The sequence below is a fragment of the Mus pahari genome, chromosome 3 (genome assembly GCF_900095145.1).
Source record: "Mus pahari chromosome 3, PAHARI_EIJ_v1.1, whole genome shotgun sequence".
Lineage (NCBI taxonomy): Eukaryota > Metazoa > Chordata > Mammalia > Rodentia > Muridae > Mus > Mus pahari.
In genome coordinates this window covers 90,067,126-90,086,703 of record NC_034592.1, presented here as the reverse complement: position 1 = coordinate 90,086,703, position 19,578 = coordinate 90,067,126, and the positions used below count along the sequence as shown (strand labels likewise).

Genomic DNA, 19,578 nt, shown 5'->3' with positions numbered 1-19,578 from the left:
AAGAAAAGAAAAGAAAAGAAAAGAAAAGAAAAGAAAAGAAAAGAAAAGAAAAGAAAAGAAAAGAAAAGAAAAGAAAAGAAAAGAAAAAAGAGAAAAGAAGAAAAGAGAAAAGAAGAAAAGAAAGGGAGGGGAGGGGAAGGGAGGGGAGGGGAGGGGAGGAGAAGAGAGAAGAGAGAAGAGAAGAAAAAGCGAAATTCAACAAAACAAACCCCTAAAATTTCCACTTTCCTTCTTCTTAGATGGCCTCTGTTTAAGGAGCCATTCATTTCCTTATTGGTGTGGTGAAGTGGCTTTTCTAATGAGTGATTACAGACTACAATGGACTGTAGGCATCGGGTCTTATGTGACTCCCTTTGTACGTAACGTTCTGTCTGCCATGTAGACAGAATTCGTTTTATGAATACAGGGAACCCTTACTGAGACTGCTGCTCAGATGTCTCTTTTAGGTCTAACTCATGGTGTTGTCAGCAGAGCTCAGTCTTAGACTTAGACTGCTATGAAAAGCTGACATAGGAAGTACACGTGAAAACAGATTGCTTTCTTTGTATGAGAACCACCAAAATTCAAATATGAGATAGTCATCTGGATTTCTTCCCCAAGATATTTTTATATCATACAATTTAGAAAGAAAACTTGTTTTGGGTTAATTTTTATCCAAATACTTTTAGTTAATATATATTGCAGAGTGTGATATTTACTCTTATATTTAAAACATAAATAAAACTGAATAGCAAATAGTTTATTGTTAAGTTCATGGTTTCAACTGTAGTTAATAAATTCACTTGAATAGGAGACAATAATCAAGTTAAAAGGAAAAACTTATTAATCATCAGAAAATCTGTGGCCATTTGGGCTGTCACGCAGAAATCCAAAGTCACTGAAAGGCCAAATCTGTAATATGAAAATACAGTTGAATACAATTAATGAAAATTCTTTATCATCATCATGTTCCCTTTTCCTTTTCTCTATGTTAGATACTGCAGTACATTCTCTTCATCAGCTATTCTGAAAATGAACATGTATATTTAGTCTGAGGCATTCAGACATGACACCAGAATTCCGTTTGTTTAGTATATCAATATAAGTTTGTGAAGACATGGCTGTTTTCCTTTACTAACCTAAAATAAGTTACACTACCAATCTATGCTACTTGATATTTTAAATGCTTGAATATGGCACATTTTTAAGTATAAAGTACCCTGAACAGTATCCAGTTGGCTTAGATATTCATGCAATTTTCTTCTAAAGCCTTGTGATTAAGGGGGAACAGGTATACTAACAAATGCCTGTAATCCACCATCTGTGACACTAGCACTTCTGAGGCAGAGACAGGAAGAGAGAGTTAAAGACCTGCCTGGAATACAGAGTGAAACCCTGTCTTAAAATTATATCAACCAATAATGGAAGAACCAATGAATCCAAGAACCAATGTCATCTAAGGCTTACTGTACATTCTCTACATTCTCTACACCTGCCTAAGGCTTGCTGTATTTAGCTGGGTCCACCTGCATTCCAAGTAGACTGAGCCTGTGCTGCTGTTGTAGAAGTGCTTGCTGGCATGATGTGACTATGGCTGTAAAAGTCACACATGGCAGAATTTGATTTTTGTAAACTCAAAGGTTCGCTAGGCTACTATTAATTAGTTTGAATTTTATTATAAAAATTCTCAAAAAATAAAAAAAAATAAACCTCCCTCGGGCAGGGCGTGGTGGCACACGCCTTTAATCCCAGCACTCGGAGGCAGAGGCAGGCGGATTTCTGAGTTCGAGGCCAGCCTGGTCTACAAAGTGAGTTCCAGGACAGTCAGGGCTATACAGAGAAACCCTGTCTCGAAAAACCAAAAAAAAATAAAAAATAAAAAATAAAAATTCTCAGTTATTCCCCTTAGGAACAGGAAGGGGAGAGGATAATGTTTTGTCCATTGTTCTTAAGTAAAGGTAAAATGTTCATCAAATGCAGTCACTGCAACAGTTAAGTCAACTTGGAAGCCATGGATTTCAAATTAGATTTGATTTAATTAGAGAGATGCCCTCACCCCCGCCAGCTCATAGAATAAAGATGGTGTTTTAGGCATTCAAGCATACCTTAAAGAAGATACGTCCTCTTATTAGTCCATATGGTATAGGTCCGTAATACCTGGAATCGGTAGAATTCTGTAAGTTATCACCTTCTAACCAAACATGACCTGTTGGCACCTGGAATTAGTAAAGAAAAGCGGGCCATTTAGAAACAAGAAAAGCCAACAGGGGACTATGACTAAAAATAAAGGCACGGAACTGTGGTGTACAACTAGATTCTCCTCACTTGGGAGACTGAAGCAGGGAGATCATGGACTCAAAGCTAGCATGAGCTACACAAACCCTATATGAAAGAAAGACTTCATTTGGAGGAGGAACATGTCCTGATGTCTTCCTTTATATGTGTCATTTTTGCTTTCATTTCTTACTAAATAACTAAATATCAAAGGTGTCTACATTTTAAAAAGATCTCTTATCTGGGTCCCAAACACTAATTTGTAGAAACCTCAAACTAAGGTTGTAAGAAGTGAAAACAGTGTGCCAGTGTCATTAATTTAATAGACTTAAAAAGAGGTCGTTAGGCTGCTGACTGAAAATGTGCCCTCCTGTTGAAGTAACAGCATAAGCAGGGCAGCCAGTCAGCAACATCCTGGGGCCAGTTCTGAGGCCAGACCTATTAGAATGCTCATGATGAACTAAGTGGTAATGGATTGTGACATCAATTACAAATAATCTCATCATTTTATTGCAGTGGGCTTGTCAGAGTTCTAATTAAGACCCCTGTCTTTCCTTTGTGCTGGCCATATCGTCACTGCCTTATATGTTGATAATGACCATCAAGAACCAGAAGGACCTCTTATAAAACCATCAGCTGCAAATTAATGACAGGGACCTTCTACTAGATAAGTCTTGTATATTAACTAGTAAAAGGTATAAATGTTTACTCAATTATAATCCTTTTTCAAAGCTATACTTTTCAAAAATGCATTCTTCCAATATGAGATATTCACCCACTAATAATCCATTCAATAGAAACTTAGAAGGTGCTTTCTAACAGCAATCTGTACACTGCATTTTTATGTTTTTATTTTATAGTTTTTGTTAATGCAAAAATAATGCAATAAGTTGACTTATTGACCAGACCAAAACAATCTATTGGGAAGATTTCATTGGATTAATAAGATATACCATAATATTATTTTGTATTACAATGCTATTTTTGTATATTATGGGCATTTAAGTTTCTGCAATGCAACTTGAAATTGGTGATGTGATAACTTCCAGCACTGTCCCCCACCCCACAGGTCTGCTTTGACTATAGAGGATCTATATGAATTACACAATTACTTTCTCTTTTTCCATAACAAAAAAGTGGTGTTGGAATTCTGATGGATATTGCTTTGAATCTATAAGTTGTTTTTGGTGGTATAGCCATTTCACTATCCTGTGTTGATCCATAAGAAGGGGATCATTATATTCCAACACTGCTCATCATATTCCAGTATTTTCTTTCGTGTCTTCAGGACTTGGAACTTCTCAGTACGGAGTTCTTTCACTTCCTTTGTTAGCTCCATTACTAAGTATTTTTTGGTGGGTATTGGTTGTTTGGCTTTAGTTTCTTTTTAAAGCTATTTTGAATAGGATTAATTTTTTGATTTTTTTTGAATGGACGTTGATTAGTACCAGAAAAGCATTGTTTTGTATATGCAATTTCAGTGGGTAAGGAGTATAAGTGCAGTTTACAAATAAGAAAAAAACTAGGCTGGGAATACAGCTCAGGGTTAGAGGGTCTCCCTAGAATGTGAAGCCCTGGGTTTAGTTCCAAGCACTGCAAAAGATAGTAAGTACTACATTTTCTGACTAAGCAAACATGGTTATTGATGGTGTTCTTTATATTGTTATGAACCCACACGTGTAGCTCCTTTGCCTTTCAGTTTGAGGACTGTCCTTTCAAGTTTTTTGTAAGTCTCTTTGCAAGAAAATTTTCAACTTTCCTTAGAAGTTCTCTCCAATTACTATGTGTAAATATCTTTATTTTGTCCATTTTTTTGAGAGATATTTCAAAATTACTGATATTTTGTAGCTACAATTCTGCTGTCAAATCCAAGTGAAAGAATTTCAAACAGGAAGAGTATTGTTTCTTCATTTGCCATATTTTCCCCATCATGTTCACGTATGCTCTGGTTCCTTGAAAACAATTACAAATGGCATTTTAGAGTAGTTTCTGGTGATTTCACCATCAGTGTCTTTCTGGGCTAATGACCAGATTCCTCTGAGTGTGGGTTCCCTTTTACTGCTTTCTTCATGGAGCTAGTTGTTTGTGACTTAGCTAGACACCCTCTGTTGCGTGCATTTGCTGCCAGTCTTCAGAAATAATACCATGCTGAACGGGTTACAGCAGCTGCACATCAGCCTACTCACTTTAAGCCTTATACTGAAGCTGCCTGGAGGAGCTCCTTCTCACAGTACTACGGGGTACAATCTTTCCAGGTTTGTCTCTGGCTTGTGCACACTGGCTTAGGAAACTCAAATGTCTCCTGGTTTTGCATGCGTTCTAGGAACTGAGTCTTGGAGCTCCCTAGTTAGTTGTCTTTGTTTATTACTGAATTCCAATAAGTACGATTTAGTATTTAGCTGTCAACCAAAGGAATATAAATGTAGATCTCTGGATCTTTTTGTAGCTCCTGCCTTCCTGGCAATGTGATCCACAGATTTCAACCATTTAAGAACCTAATCTCTGCCTCCTCAGCTAGCAGTCAAGCAGTGCTTTCATGATGACAGAGGCAAGGGGTTGGAGTGATAGCTCGTTCCACAAGAGGTCTCTAGCATGCCACCACGCCCTGAGTTCTAGCTAATGAACAATATAAAATGGATGGTGGTGCTGCACACCTATGATCTCGGCACGCAGGAGGTATAGGTAGGAAGCTCATAAAGTCAAGGTCATCTTTGGGTACAGAGTCTGAGGCCAGCCTATGCTATGAGACCCTGTCTCAAAAACAAAACAATCAATCAAAAAGACACAAATAAAGGCAAATGTTTACTCTGCTCTTTCTCTTGTCTCAGACAGGGCAATAGTATAAATGTTGGTCAGTAAACAGAGGCTAAATAAAATATAATTCATTTATATAATAGATGATTAAAATACAAAAACCAAAGTATGTTAATAAAGAACAAACTAATGGAAAGATTTCAACAACTGAATCAATGACAAAGTAACTTTCACAACCTTGTGTATAAAAGCAGAAAGTCCTTGTTTTTTATGCCTCAAATTTTATATTTTATAATAGCATGCATTACCCTAGAAATCTAAAATATTATACACATACATGCATGCTTATCTTAAACCATTTTACCTTTTGGGTGATTCGTGTACTTTAGTTTTTCACTTTGTTTGCCAGCCTGTCCTTGAACTCACAATACTCTTCTTCAGCTTTCAAAGTGCAGGGATTTCAATTATGCACTATCTACCACCATGCCCAGCTTGACTTTATTAATGCTCTGTTTTTTGGTTTTTGTTTGTTTTGTTGAGACAGGGTCTCACTATGTAGCCTCAGCTAGACTAGAATTCACTATTGTAGAACAGGCTGACCCTGGAATCACAAGACATCTGCTTGTCTCTGCCTCCCAAGTGCTGGGATCAAAGGTGTGCATCACCATGCACAGCTACCTGATATTTTTTAAAGATTTATTTTTAATGTATGTGTATGTACATTTCGTCTCCATGTAAGAATGCTCACATGCACACAGGTGGTCATGGAGACCAGAACTGGGCATCAGATACACTAGAGCTGGTTACAAGCCATGGTGAGCTCTTAGCCATGGAGCTATACCTTCAGCCCCCAGCATGATACTGTTCAAAGATGAGCCAGGGAAAACTTTACTGACAATTTTTTAAAAGTGTTTTTGTCTCTGGTAACTACAGTGAGAGCAGGCTAGCCTCTAACCCATACAATAGATACCTGCTGCTTTCAGTAATGCATATAAAAACTACAGTTACATCAGACAACATAAGAAGTTTACAGCAGTCCTATACTAAAGTATGAACAGGAAAAGATAGCAGAGTAAAATATATTATGTTTTTAAAAGCTATGATAACCTTATATAAGGAGGGCTAGAAAATACTCTAATAAACAATGTTTCACAAATTCTGAATTCTAGTTATTTTTTTGTGCTCTTTCCCATAATCAACATTTTCTAAGTCAGATTATCTTTCTTTTGAGACTGTTGTGAGTCTGCAATGTTTACTTCATGAACCATGATAAAAGCTAATCTCAGGAATGGGAAAAAGGATCCAGCTTGCAGTTCTTGGCTATACTCACTGAGGTCTGCTTAAGTGCCTCCTTTTTAGTACAAGCAACAAACGTAATTACCCCATGGTCTGTGAGTATCTATCACAGGCAGCTCTGCACAGCAAGCCACAGGTGGTGTGTTTCTTGATTCAAGTGAAATCTGGTGAGAGCTTAAAATATCAAATAACACACACGCTAAACACTAATCATCCACTTATTTGATTAAGCAAAGAACGCCTAGTTTAAAATTTTTTTGACTAAAAAGTGAGATATTATATATTGATTTTTCAGATGTTTCAAAACTGAAAATTATAAGAAATTGTTTTTAAGCTAACCCCTTATTTACTATAAATCTTATACTTTATAAGCATGGTATGCATTGGCCCTATCTATGGCTTATGCATAATGGTTCTTCTAATAAGTGCATTAAAACATGAAGGCAAGAAGAGGAGTGGTCCTTTAGGAACTCTTTTTGCACATTTTCTTTCGTGTAATATACAAGAAACATACATTTTCTGCAACCATTCAGATCAGGCCATTTTGTTTCTGTTTTAGCAAATGGAATGGGAGTGATACAGCAAGGACACTTTAGTCTCAAAAGCATTTCATTTTAAATCTCAGAACATATAATGCTTAATACCTTGCCTTGGGAAAAAAAACTCCACATAATGTAGACTCATGGATGTCATTTAATCTAACAATTACTAGACATTTAAGTTTTATGTTACTGTCTTCCAAATAAGCAGTATTCAGTCAAATATCTATACCTCTATGTATATAAAGCTTATTCTTTTGCTTAATTATGACTTAGACATCCAAAATGCAGCCATGTTATAGCCCTATACACCAAAACAAAGTAACTTACTAATAATGCTGTTCCAGCTGAGCATGGTGGCACACGGGATAATAAGGAGGGATTGCTAGAGGGTCTGAAGTAGACAAGGTCATGAACTGAGTTCCAGGCCAGCCTGAACTATAGTGAGGCACTGACCAAACAAACAAACAAACAAACCAAAATTTGATGCAATACAAGTTATGAGAATACGGTAATATGTACTAAATAGTGAGTATTTTATTCTTTGGGGGGAAATAACTTTTAAATAGTTGGCAAATCAGATGCACATTATAAAAACTCATCAACTATGCTTCTGATTTTAGGTACTTTTAGGGGGCTAAAGGGTGAGACTATCTCTCTATGTACCCCTAGCAGGCCTGGAATTAACTATGTATATTCCAGGCTGGCCTGAAACTAGGTGTGCACTACCATGGCAGCTGTATTCTCAAAGAAAGAAAAGAAAAAAATTAGACTTGTGTTTTGCCTGGATGTATATATACATGCACTACATGCGTGCCTGGTAGCTGTAGAGTTCAGAAGAGGGCTCTCAATTCCCTGGAACTAGAGTTACAGATGGTTATGAAGTACCACGTCGGTGCTGGGAATTGGACCAGGTCCTCTGCAAGAGCAGCCGGTGCTCTTAATTGCTTAGCCAGCTCTTCAACTATTCTTGTCATGTCACCTAATTCTTTCCAAAGCCCAAACTCATTTTGGTATGAATTTATTGCTGTAGAGGAATTTTTGTCATTCTTTTCAGTCTCCTATTGTACCTGTGTAGCCATAACTGTTTCATGAGAGGATTTGATTAAGAAACAAATTTATACTAAAACTGATGGCACCCAGTAGGAAAAAAGTCCATTCTCTTAAAAGTAGAAATGATTAAAAGTGATTATGTAGGTCTGCTGTCTTGATATTATTTATGCATTATTTACAAAGGCATTTTGCATGCTTGATTTTGATAGACACTCCTACTTGTATCTTATTCATCAAAGCGCAATTCTAATAAATCTTTCAAATTATTTAGAATGAAAGCTTTATGAATACAAAATAGTAAATTATGGGAATTATGGGAATGGATAACAAATAACAATTTTATGTTGTTCTCAGTCAGAGTTTTACTCCATACCCCATATTAGCTTCAAACTGACAATGTTTTTGCCTCAGTTTCCTAAGTGCTGGAATTACAGATACATGCCACCAACCCTAGCTCAGGGGGTATTTTTAAATCTATGTTTTTTGTTTGTTTGTTTGTTTTGAGACAGGGTTTCTCTGTATAGCCCTGGCTGTCCTGGAACTCACTTTGTAGACCAGGCTGGCCTTGAACTCAGAAATCCTCCTGCCTCTGCCTCCTGAGTGCTGGGATTAAAGGCGTGTGCCACGACGCCCGGCTAACCTATGTATTTTTAATTAAAATATAATTACATCATTTCCCCTTCCTTTTCTTTTCTCTAGCCCCTCCCAAGTCAATCTTAATCCCTTTTGAACTGAAGGCCTCTTTATTATTTTTACACACACACACACACACACACACACACACACACTTATACACATACACAAACACATGAATACAGTGTGCTGCACTTTTGATGTTGGTGTGTATATGGTTTCAGGGATGAGCACTCTGTATTAGATAATTGTAGAGTGAGGAGCTGATACTAAAATCTGGTTCCCTAATTGGTTCTTGATTCGGAAGTCAATTGCTGGGTGAAGGGTAAAGATGAGACTTTCTGTCCCAGGAAGAAGAGAAGAGACACAGCGAAAGAGGAGGTCTTTCAGCCAGGCTTTGGAACAAGAAGCATGAACAACTGTGTAAGGCTTCAGGGCACCTAGGGTCTGCAGCCTCCACCAAGGATGGGGAACAAGAGAGTTGGCTGGAGCTAGTTGCTAGCTGATAAGATTAGGGCAGGAGATTCAGTGCCCGGCAGTTGGAGTAAAAATAAAGCTGTCTACTGTTTTCCATCTAAGGAGCAAAGGTGGGCAGAAAAAGAGAGCGACATTATCTTCCTTCTCCCAGCAGCTATCATCTGCCATAACTCCTCAGTAAAGCATGAGGTCTGGAGATCATCTACCCCACCTCAGCCATGAGCTTGGCTGGCTTATGGGTCTTATGATGATAGCCATAGCTGCTGTAAGTTGAATTCGGCAGCCATGCCAAGGTCAAAGCCATTATGTCATAGCATTCTTCCTCATCCTCTGGCTGCATTCTTTTCTTATCTTTGGAGTCTTAGTAAATGCTTAAATTTGTGTGTATCTTCTAATTCTGAAGTTATGAATGGTCCCCCACAGGACCATTTAACCTTCTGCTAAAGCTTACATATTAATTTGAAGCCTTTTGGTTTCCCTTTCTTCCCAAGTACAATCTGATCTTTGTATTTTCTCTATTATCTCTGTGATACTGTTACTACTTTCCATTTTTCGTGTTACAACCCTAATTAGATCTCATTTGCAGCCTATTAAACAGGTTCCACATCTCCAGAAATTTCCATTGAAAACAGTCTTGATAGTGTTCATCAATCCTAGTATGATATTTTATAAATTAAGTCACTTCCTGTTATTCTTCTGCTTGAGAAATACAAGGAACTGAGTTTGTCTTTTCATTTTCATCTCTATCATATGGTGCTCCATTCCCCCCCACCCCCACCCCCCCATACGTTTTGCAGTTACCAAGAGTATAATGCTCCACTTTTTTCTCCTAGGTCTCATGATAAAGTGTTCTCTGTCATTTCACCCTTCTGCCCTCTCTTCTAAGTTCAGGGACCTGGCTGTTCCTGAGGCAGCCTTATTAAGGCAGGGACCAATATTGGTTAGGGGCAGAAGTCCTTTTTAGTGTATGTCCCCAAAGCTACTTTGGGAAATCAGGTCAAATTTGAGGTCACTTCAGATGCAGATACAAGAAGCCGATGAGAATTTTCAGTTCTGCCTTAGATATCTAAATTACTCATCTATAGCTATATTTTCTTTATACTGTTCAGCTGTCTTGTCCTGCTAGCTTTATGTGCACACTTGGCAATGATACAAGCACTACTGTGTCACATGTAGTGATGTGTTATTCTCTTGTAGAACCTCTGAAGGAACAGGAGAAAACCTTTCACCTATCTAGATTCTTCTTACAATGACACAAAATGCCAATATTTTCTTCCTATTTTACTATGTGCAACCACTTTAAAACATGTACATTTATTTTTATGTTATTCTCCTTAGCTATTCTTATTCTGGGTAGAAAAGAGTTTAGTATAGTGAGAATGCTTTTATCGGCTAAGATTCTGGGTCAAAGAAACTACATGTAACCTGTCAAAATTTAATTTTCTAAGGAAGCAGGGCAAGAACTTCATTAGTTGTTTCTTCCAAGACATTTGAACCTGTTGTCTTAGCAACAGTCATTATATTTCCCCAGCAGACAGTAGGAGGCCATCTGATAGGTGGAACATTTATCTTTAATCACAACAGAGTTTGGAGTGGAGTTCAGCACTTGTGTTGACCAGCTGCATACAATTTCGGTCTTTCTTATTTTTTCTCAATTACATTTAGGCAACATTAAAGTGAAGAAGCATCAATTAACTTATACACTGAAACACATATAACTGTACTAGATTAAGTCTCTATATTTTCACCAATAGTATTATTACTGTCTAAATATAAATCACTGAAATACTTTTAGTGTTCAATATTCACCACAAATGCTGATCTTGATGAACATATTTTCAGACATACAAGAACAGGACTACAGAGCTGGAGAAATGGCTTGATGGTTTAGAGCATTGTTTGCTCTTCCAGAGGTCCAGAGTTCAATTCCCAGCAATGACATGGTGGCTCACAACCATCTATAATGGGAACTGATGTCCTCTTTTGTTGTGGAGTTATACAGGAAGACAGAGTACTCATATACATATATAAATCTTTTTAAAAGACTGTAAAATGAAATTCTAAAATAATTGTTAAGTTTAAACTATTGTGAAAGTTTTCAGAAAAGGCACCAGAAACACTGAAATTAGAGGTCTATGAGATGATTCTTTACTGTTAACATCTAAGCGAAAAAATACTTCAGACTAGTAAACTATTAGTGATATTTATCTTCTGAACTGTGTTAGCTATAGGATGAAAAAGCCATGTCATCTCCATAGTGAATTTCACTTTAGCAAGAGAGTAAACATAATCCTCCATACCAGCTGCAATTAAGGCATTAGGAGTGTGCCCTAATTGATTACTTGGAGCTGTTGCTGAGAAATAGATGTGTGGTTCAGCTTTTATCACCAGAGTTTGCAAAAAAAGCAAGTCTCTTGCTTAGATAGAGTGTAGTAAGTGGTATTATTAGGTACTCCTTCTATCTAAATGACCTAGAATTTAGTGTATCAGCAACTTATAATAAACAAGCCCTTTCACCTGATGGTTCCTCTCCTCACACAGAAGTACTTTTTCTGTTAATGATATAACTGGTTAATACAAGACCAGATGGTTGCAACATTTAGCAAAGGCAAATGACACTTTAACAAACAGAAAACCAGCATTAGGATACTCAGGGGGTTCAACTGATTTCTAAACATATACAGTCTCCCTTATAGGACTATTAGCATTAACTATATAAAGTGGCCATTTTCCAATGCTATCTAATTGATGAGGCTGTTTTGCTCATTGTCAGTTTGATTTAAATATTTCCTAGCTTTCTTCCTGCTTGCAGTTGCATTTTCAAGTACTAACACAATTCCACCAATGCATCCTGAGTACACTTAGTTAGCTCTTTCTGAAAAAAAAAAAGAACTCTTTTATTTTAATCAGTAACAGAAATATTAACACACCTAAGTTTGACAAAAAAGAGGCACAAGCAACATTACATTCCTTATTCAGCCTCTATCACTCAATCTTAATTATATATTACAATTTGGTGAGGATAACTTTCTGTGTACAATACTGGAATCTTGTATTAAAGACAACCAAAAAGTTTTGCCTCTTTTTCTTTTTTTGATAGCTATAAATTAAATGTGAAAACATACATTCTTAAATTTTTTCATTAATTAATTAATTAATGTATTTATTCACTTTACATCCTGATCACAGGTCCCCTCCTTCCTCTCTTCTATTCACCACTCCCCCTCCCCCTTCTCAGAGAAGGGGAGGCCCTCCATGAGTACCACCCCCCAGCACACATCCTCTCACTGAGGTCAGTCAAGCATGCAACAACCGCCTCAGAAATGCACCGAGGTTTGCATAAACACATGTAAGATGTTATGGTTCAGACACTGAGGCTTTGCTTGGAATATCTGAAAATGGGGGACCACAATATGGCTCAGAAGATATGGGCACATGCTGCCATGCTGAGTTTCATCCCAGAACTCCCATGGTGGGACAAGAGATCCTACAAGCTGTCCTTACACACACACACACACACACACACACACACACACACACACACACACACTGCATAAATAAATAAATGCAATAGTATTTTTAAGAAATGAAAAGGATTCATAGTTTTACACAACTACAGGAAAGTAGATGTTTTCTGTTGAAAGACAAGTTTACAAAACCACAGGCAACAACTTGACTTTTTAGTAATCTGTCAACCAAGCAAAGATCAAAAGAACAAAGTACCATAGTTGGTTGATAAATCTAAAGGGCATATTCATGTATTTCAACGTAAATGTGGAAAGCTTTATTACCACACAGCCTAGTGAGCAGGCACTGAGCTACACGGGGCAATTCAGCTGCCGCCATACTAACGCACCATAGCCTTTCTAAGGCAGCAAACCTTTAAAAACGAGGCCAATGTAGAGAATTCAGTTTCACCATATCTTTATGTGTAATTTAAACTAAGTTCAATATACATAAACATTAGATAAATAAATAACTTAATTCTGAGACAGGTGATTTTTGGTGTGCTTATTAAACGTTCTAAAACTTACAATCCACTTGAGATTGAGTTAGTTATGCAAACATTTACTCAGCATTCTGTTCTAGCACACAACTTCTGTCAACTTGTGATGTGGTGAACTTATTCTCAACTTCTGTCATTTTGTGATGTGGTGGCCCAGCTTTTACATGTTCTGTGAAGATCACACCAAGCTGAGATTAGCAGTAACATGGTGTTATGATGTACAAAAAAAGCTACATTTCTGAAAGCTGTATCATTCACTTCCACAATAGAAATTAATGAACAAACTAGACTAGAAGGTAAACAGAATTAGAGGACGACCTACTTATGGTACATTTTTCCAACCTTCAAACAGTTTGAAAATATCCAGATGTAGTGCTACATATCTGAGAACCTTACACTTGGGAAGTGTCAGTAGGACAATCAGTAGTTTTAAGACAAATCTCGTTTGTAAAACAAGTTCAAGAGCGGCATAGGCTAAATGAGACCCTACCTTTAGAGGGCTGAGGGGGTTGTTATTATTGTTATTTTTTTTTGTTTGTTTTGAGACAGGGTCTCATGTATTCATTCCAAGCTGGCCTTGAATTCCCAATATGGCCAAGCATGACCTTCAACCTCCTGCTTCTGCCTCTGAAGATTGGGGTTTACATTCATGAGCAAACATGGTTAGTGCGACCCTGTCTTCAAAACAAAACAAACAATAACAAAATCCCTACTATTCTGATAGAAGCTAATAGATGTGAAATTATAGTTGCATACTGGAGAATCAGCAACAATCAAAAGAATTTTCTGGCATTAACCTTATCTAGAGTAGGCATCAACAAACTTGACAGCGAGTAAAGAGCTGAGACCCTGCACAACACTGTCCCTGTCAACTGCTCAATTCTGCTATTCTGGTGAAGGTGAACACAGACAATATATAAATGAATGAGTACCACTATGTTCCATTAAAGCTCTAATTACAAGAAAGACAGCAGGGGAAAGGAGTAGTAGTGGGCTTTGTAGGCACTGCTAAAACTGATCTATTGTATCAGGAAAGGGAACCTGAGGGTCTTTGAGCAGAGAATGACAGCTGGTCTTAAAAAGCATCAACAGCTAATAGGACAGACTCAGTTACTGTTTGGGGAATAGGCCATGAAGGAATAGAAAAGCAAGAACATGGGAAGAATTTTAAAGGTGGCAGTGCAGAAATCACTTCGACAGCAGCAAAGGTCAGCTTGTCTTTCATGAGCATGAGAGCAGTGACAGTGTCAAGACACAATCTGAATTATTCTTAGACATTAGAGCCACAGTTTCTAATGAATTTCACAGTAAGGTGAAAGAAGAAAACTCAAGGATGAGTCCAAACTCCATGGCTTGCAAAAGCAGAAGAATAAAATGTGTTTACTACAGCTGGTATGTAGAAGAAGGCACCCACTGGGCCAAGAAAATAAGGATTTTAGTTTCTGAAATACTAAGTTTGAGATGACTACTGTAGTGAGAATTTTGGTAGTTTTTAAAACACAAAAATATTATGTGGATATGTTTTTGTTTTCATCGCAGGTGTGGGATATGGAGCTGCTTTAGACTGTCTACAGCAGCTAAGATTTGTCTCATGCTCTAGCAGGACTGTGATTTTTGCCAGATGAACATAGTCTATGTTGGGAATTCTGGGAACTCTTCAGAGGGTATATAAGTATCAGAGCCCTAAGAAAGGTGTTGGCTGTTGCTCCTGCTGAGATATCCTGGACCACAAAGATTGAATGTACCCCAAGGAACTTGATGATCCTAATAAGCAGGAAGTATAGTCTATAAATATGGATGCCCCTTTCCCCTCTACCTAGTCTTGAGGGGTTAGAAGGCATAAGGGTGGAAAGGGGTGGTAAGAAGAACCCAATGAAGGAGACAAAAAGTCGGGGTATAGACTACTATCTATTTATGTTAGATATGAGATTCTGGAGTTCAGAAAGCTTGTTGTATTTCATGTAAGTTTGAAAGCAAACACAGGAAGAACAAGAATTCCTAGCCAGTCTCTGCTCTAAGAGGCTGTCCTGAGCCAGCAAAGACCCTTTCTCAAAAGTAAATCCATTACTAGTTAGAAGTAGAGCACTCCTTTAGGAATCTAAATAAAATGGGTCCATACCATTTAACCAAGACCTGCTTAAGTTAAGGTTTTGCCAAACTTACAAACAACACGACTTCTCTTGTATGCCACACAGCATGTTCTAGGCATCACTGACAATGTGGGGTTCTGCTGGCTAAGCTACCTATATAATAGAATAGATGGTTTTACCGCCAATAGAAAACACGCTTCACACTGATATCTTTACTGTGTAGTTCAATTGACATTAATAGGAATGGTTTTCCTAAAGGAATGCATAGATAAAATAAGAAAGCTATCTTACAAAATACAATACTAGTGTAGTCCCAAGATAGCCTAAAACGCAACAATACTCTAAAGGGGCAAACGTCACAAGCGGCTTCGGGTATGTTTAAAGAGTATTCCACACAGGGATGAAGTTTTGTTAGAAATCACCTGATCAATAGGGCACACCTACTAAAGTGGTTCTGTAATAGCTATGCAATTCTTGAGACATAAAAAAATGAGCCTAGAAAAACCTCAAAAAATATTGGCTTCTGGTGCTGGGAAAATGGTGTAGCACCCACAGCAAGCAATTCATAAGCACCTGTAACTGTAGCTCCAGAGGACCCTACTCCCTCTTCTGGCCTCCACAGAGACCTTTACACACAGCACACAATCACAGACAGACAAATAAGAATAAAATTAATTTTAAGCACAAAAAAACTACCTTCTTGAACAACTAATACTATTTCTGACCAGAAATAATTGCCCTTCTTTTTTAAAATAGAAAAGATGAATAAATTTAAGAAAAAGAATAATTTGATGAGATGGGAGTTGAAATAATAGAAAAGTAGAGCCTATTCTGTGAGATGTAATGACCTGGTGGGGATATATATCTGGAGACAAGATCCTGGCATTTAAAACACAACTCCTGCTTGAAACAGGTAGAGGTGGCACACTCGTTTAATCCCAGCACTCGGGAGGCAGAGGTAGGCGGACTTCTGAGTTCAAGGCCAGCCTGGTCTACAGAGTAAGTTCCAGGACAGCCAGGGCTACACAGAGAGACCCTGTCTTGAAAAACAAAAAAAAAAAAAAAAAAAAAGAAAAGAAAAGAAAAGAAAAGAAAGAGAAAGAAAGAAAAAAAGAAAAGAAACAGGTGGTCTATTTAACCTCCCCATTATGTAGTTTTCTTATCAGACAAATACTACTACTCCCTACTTAATTGTGTCGCATTTGTGGTGACTAAATGAGTTTGCCATTTTACAAAGCTTATTTCAGTTGTGTACCCTGCACTTACAAATCCCAAAGTCAATAGAACACTCCTGGGAAAACAATGGTGGTGGCCTCTAACTTGCTCATTCATTGGACATATAAAATTAGATGAATATTAAACAGAATATTCTAAAAGTTCACATTTTGTAATTCTCTGGCTGTCTTCTCTGATTACTCAGAGCAAGGATTTTGATGTAAACCTTTTAGCCCCAATATTCCTAGTCTACTGACTTTAACAAAGAAACCGGCATATATAAATTAAGGTATTTATGTACATAAAAAGGTACCTTTTTTTGTTCTGACTCTTGACAAAACTATTTCTGATCTGAAGTAGATTCTTTTTGCTAAAACAACTTAGATATCACTAGAATACCTCATGGTATGAGAATAATCATGTGAGGATAAAAGCATATGACATATTGACAATTTGGAAGAATAAAAGGATACAATGTTCATAAAGAAAGCCACAGTAGAAAAACGAATTACCTGACACCAGGCTATCATCTTCACATCATTACTATCACCTAACAATTAGTCTGTGTCTAGATCTATAGCAATATATGTCAAAAATCATTTACATGGCTGAGCCAGACTCCATTTTCAATGGTACACAATAGACTAATAAACTATTGGGCAAACTGTCTTGATAGAGTAATTAAGCTATCAATGTTCTAAATGAAGGAACAATGATGAAGACAAACTTCAATTATTAGCTTATTTTAGGGAAGAATAGAAGTGAAGCTGGTTAACAGACATTTGTATAATTTGATAGCAACACACAAAATTTAAAGTAGAAAATTAAGCCCTAGTTATCAAAGAGAGTATATGCTGAGTTAAGAAAAGGCCATCACATCTTTTCCCATAAGCTGTATGATAATAGCCTGTAACTGGGGGAAGAACCAACACAGTACATCTGCTTGTTATTCTTCAATCCTACTCCCTCCACATTCTTCTGTATATAAAGGGAAGCAATTCAATTTTTCTATGGCCCTCCCTCCATTCTGACTATTGTAAGGCAGGGTCCTGCTATGTAGCTTATAGTCACCTTGAACTCACTCTGGAGATTCTTCTGTTCAGCGTCTCCAGTGCTGGGGTCACCTACATGTGCCACCACCAGTGATGACATTTTTGAGATACACTAGTCAACTGTAGCCTAGAATCCTCTCAACCCATAATTAGATGTTTTCTCTCGATAATAATTAGGTTGCTTTGTTGCTATTGTTTGATAAAAGTGTCATAAAAGTCATGTGTCCTTCTTTGTGTTTTAATGTACATTATATTGGTATGTCTTAGTACAGATGAAGGTTGACCTTGACCACTGGTGAAGGTATTGTCTAACTTGTTTCCTTCCATATGAAATCATTACTATTTTTTATATAATGAACATCTCCTGACAGACATTTTAAGACTATGTAAATATATTGCTTCTCTTCAAATTGAGGTGATTCTATAGGATTTTAGAAAGAACTAAATATGTAAAATATTATCATGAACAAGCTGTTGCAGTTTTAATATATTTAAACTCTACTTGATGAAATATTTTCTTAAATTCAAATACAAAGAAAGATTCTTTCCTCAAGCATCATTACTGACAGGTCAAACAAGATGTGCCCACTAACTGCTTTCTAACTGGGTTTGGGGTCTACTCCACAGGATGGAATTCACTTCTGGTACTGTCAACTTGGAAGGTCATGGCATAATGGGGATACGACAGTTGTCACTTTGCTAAATAGACATGATATATCTGTTAAATTATCTCCAACATTTTGTTTGTTTGCCCACAAAGTAATTATGCCTATGCCCTCTGTTGGTTAACACAAGAGGAAGACTTTCAATTGAGAGGGATGTTTCCATAAGACTCTATAGTCAAGTCTACTAGGCATTTTCTTGATTGACTGATGTGGTATGGTCAAGGTAGCTGTCCTTGGTGCTAATACTGGGCAAGTAGTCCTAAGTTATATATAAAAGCAGGATGAGCAAGCCATGAAGAGCAAGCCAGTAAGCAGTGTTCTTTCATGCACTGTTTCAGTTCCTGCCTCAAAGTTCCTGCCCTGACTTCCCACAGTGATGGAGTGTGCCCTGGGAGTTGTAAGCTCAAATAAAACCTTTCTTCCCAAGCTGCTTCTGATCATGCTGTTTTTATCACATCACTCTCAGCTGTGATCAGAGATGCTTCTTTTCTCAGTGGAGATCAGTTACAGAAGAGAGTCACAGCTCATCATGGCACTGAGGATAAGTGAACGTTAAATATCCAACCTTAAGTGAGCTATCTATATCATCCCCTCTTGGACTCATGGATTAAAAGGCAGCAAGAATGTTAGAACAGAGAATGGGGTGGAATGCTATGGAACACGATTTTCTGGACATCAAATGGCTATTCACTCTCGAACTTGCAAAAGCTCTAACTACCTGATGAGACCTGCTAAAAATTAGGTGCATCAATAGATGTCCTGTCATAAAGTGGGAAGGACTTCAAAAGACCTGATCTTTCCTGAAGAGCTATTGTAGTTAATGATTTGTGGAGTGGTAGTAGGAGGCGACATTTTCTCTAGTGGTACCTACTGGTGGAATAAATAAATCTGTACCACCCATGCTCTTATAAGCAACACCAATGAAATTCACTGGATCACCACTACCAACAACCAAATCAAAGCAAAATAACAACTAAAACAGAACAGGAAAGTAAAAGGGGAACTCGCTGACAAGAAAGGTAGATTAGCTGCAATGCCAGGAGGAATGGGAGATGAATATCATCAAAGTACTAGTGTACTAACATACATGTATGAGGAAGGCACAGTGAAACCCACTATAAAAGATACAAATATTTTTAAAATACTAGTTTTAATTATGTGCATATGTATATGTAGGCTTGTCTGGGTGCATGTGTATGTGAATGCCTGTCCCTAAAGAGTACGAAATGTTGAATCTTCTGGAGTGCTGGGGCTCAAACTTGGGTCGTCTGGAAGAACAGTATGTGTCCCTAACTGCTGAGCCATCATCCACCTCGATACAAACACTCTGAAAGACGATTTTGTTTTCTCAATGTACTCAGTTCATATTAATTGACTATGATAGCAAAAAAATGACATAATAAAAATATTACTTACATAACTACGACTCTTAAATACATCAGATGGACTAGTGCTGAGGATTTTGTCTCCTTCCAAACCAATTACTCTTTTACAGATATTTGATTTTGGATCACTTGGGCTTTTTGCAATTACAATGTCACCTCT

The 19,578-nt window shown here is 37.4% G+C and overlaps 1 protein-coding gene across 7 annotated transcripts in view; it reads right to left on the bottom strand.

Annotated features, from left to right (window-relative positions):
- The window catches only part of Immp1l (inner mitochondrial membrane peptidase subunit 1), an 85,449-nt gene that overhangs the window by 33,637 nt on the left and 32,234 nt on the right, over positions 1-19,578 (bottom strand). For 4 of the 7 annotated variants that reach the window (XM_021194538.2, XM_029536313.1, XM_029536312.1 and 1 more), the window contains exons 5-7: positions 19,450-19,576; positions 2,085-2,195; positions 725-891 (exon numbers count right to left, since the gene is read on the bottom strand). In XM_021194538.2, coding sequence (XP_021050197.1) covers positions 823-891; positions 2,085-2,195; positions 19,450-19,576 — 307 coding nt within the window. In that variant the 3' untranslated portion in view covers positions 725-822. Of the gene's footprint in view, positions 1-214; positions 892-2,084; positions 2,196-19,449; positions 19,577-19,578 lie in introns of those variants that run through there. The other 3 variants (XM_029536317.1, XM_029536316.1, XM_029536315.1) reach the window with 2 other exon arrangements.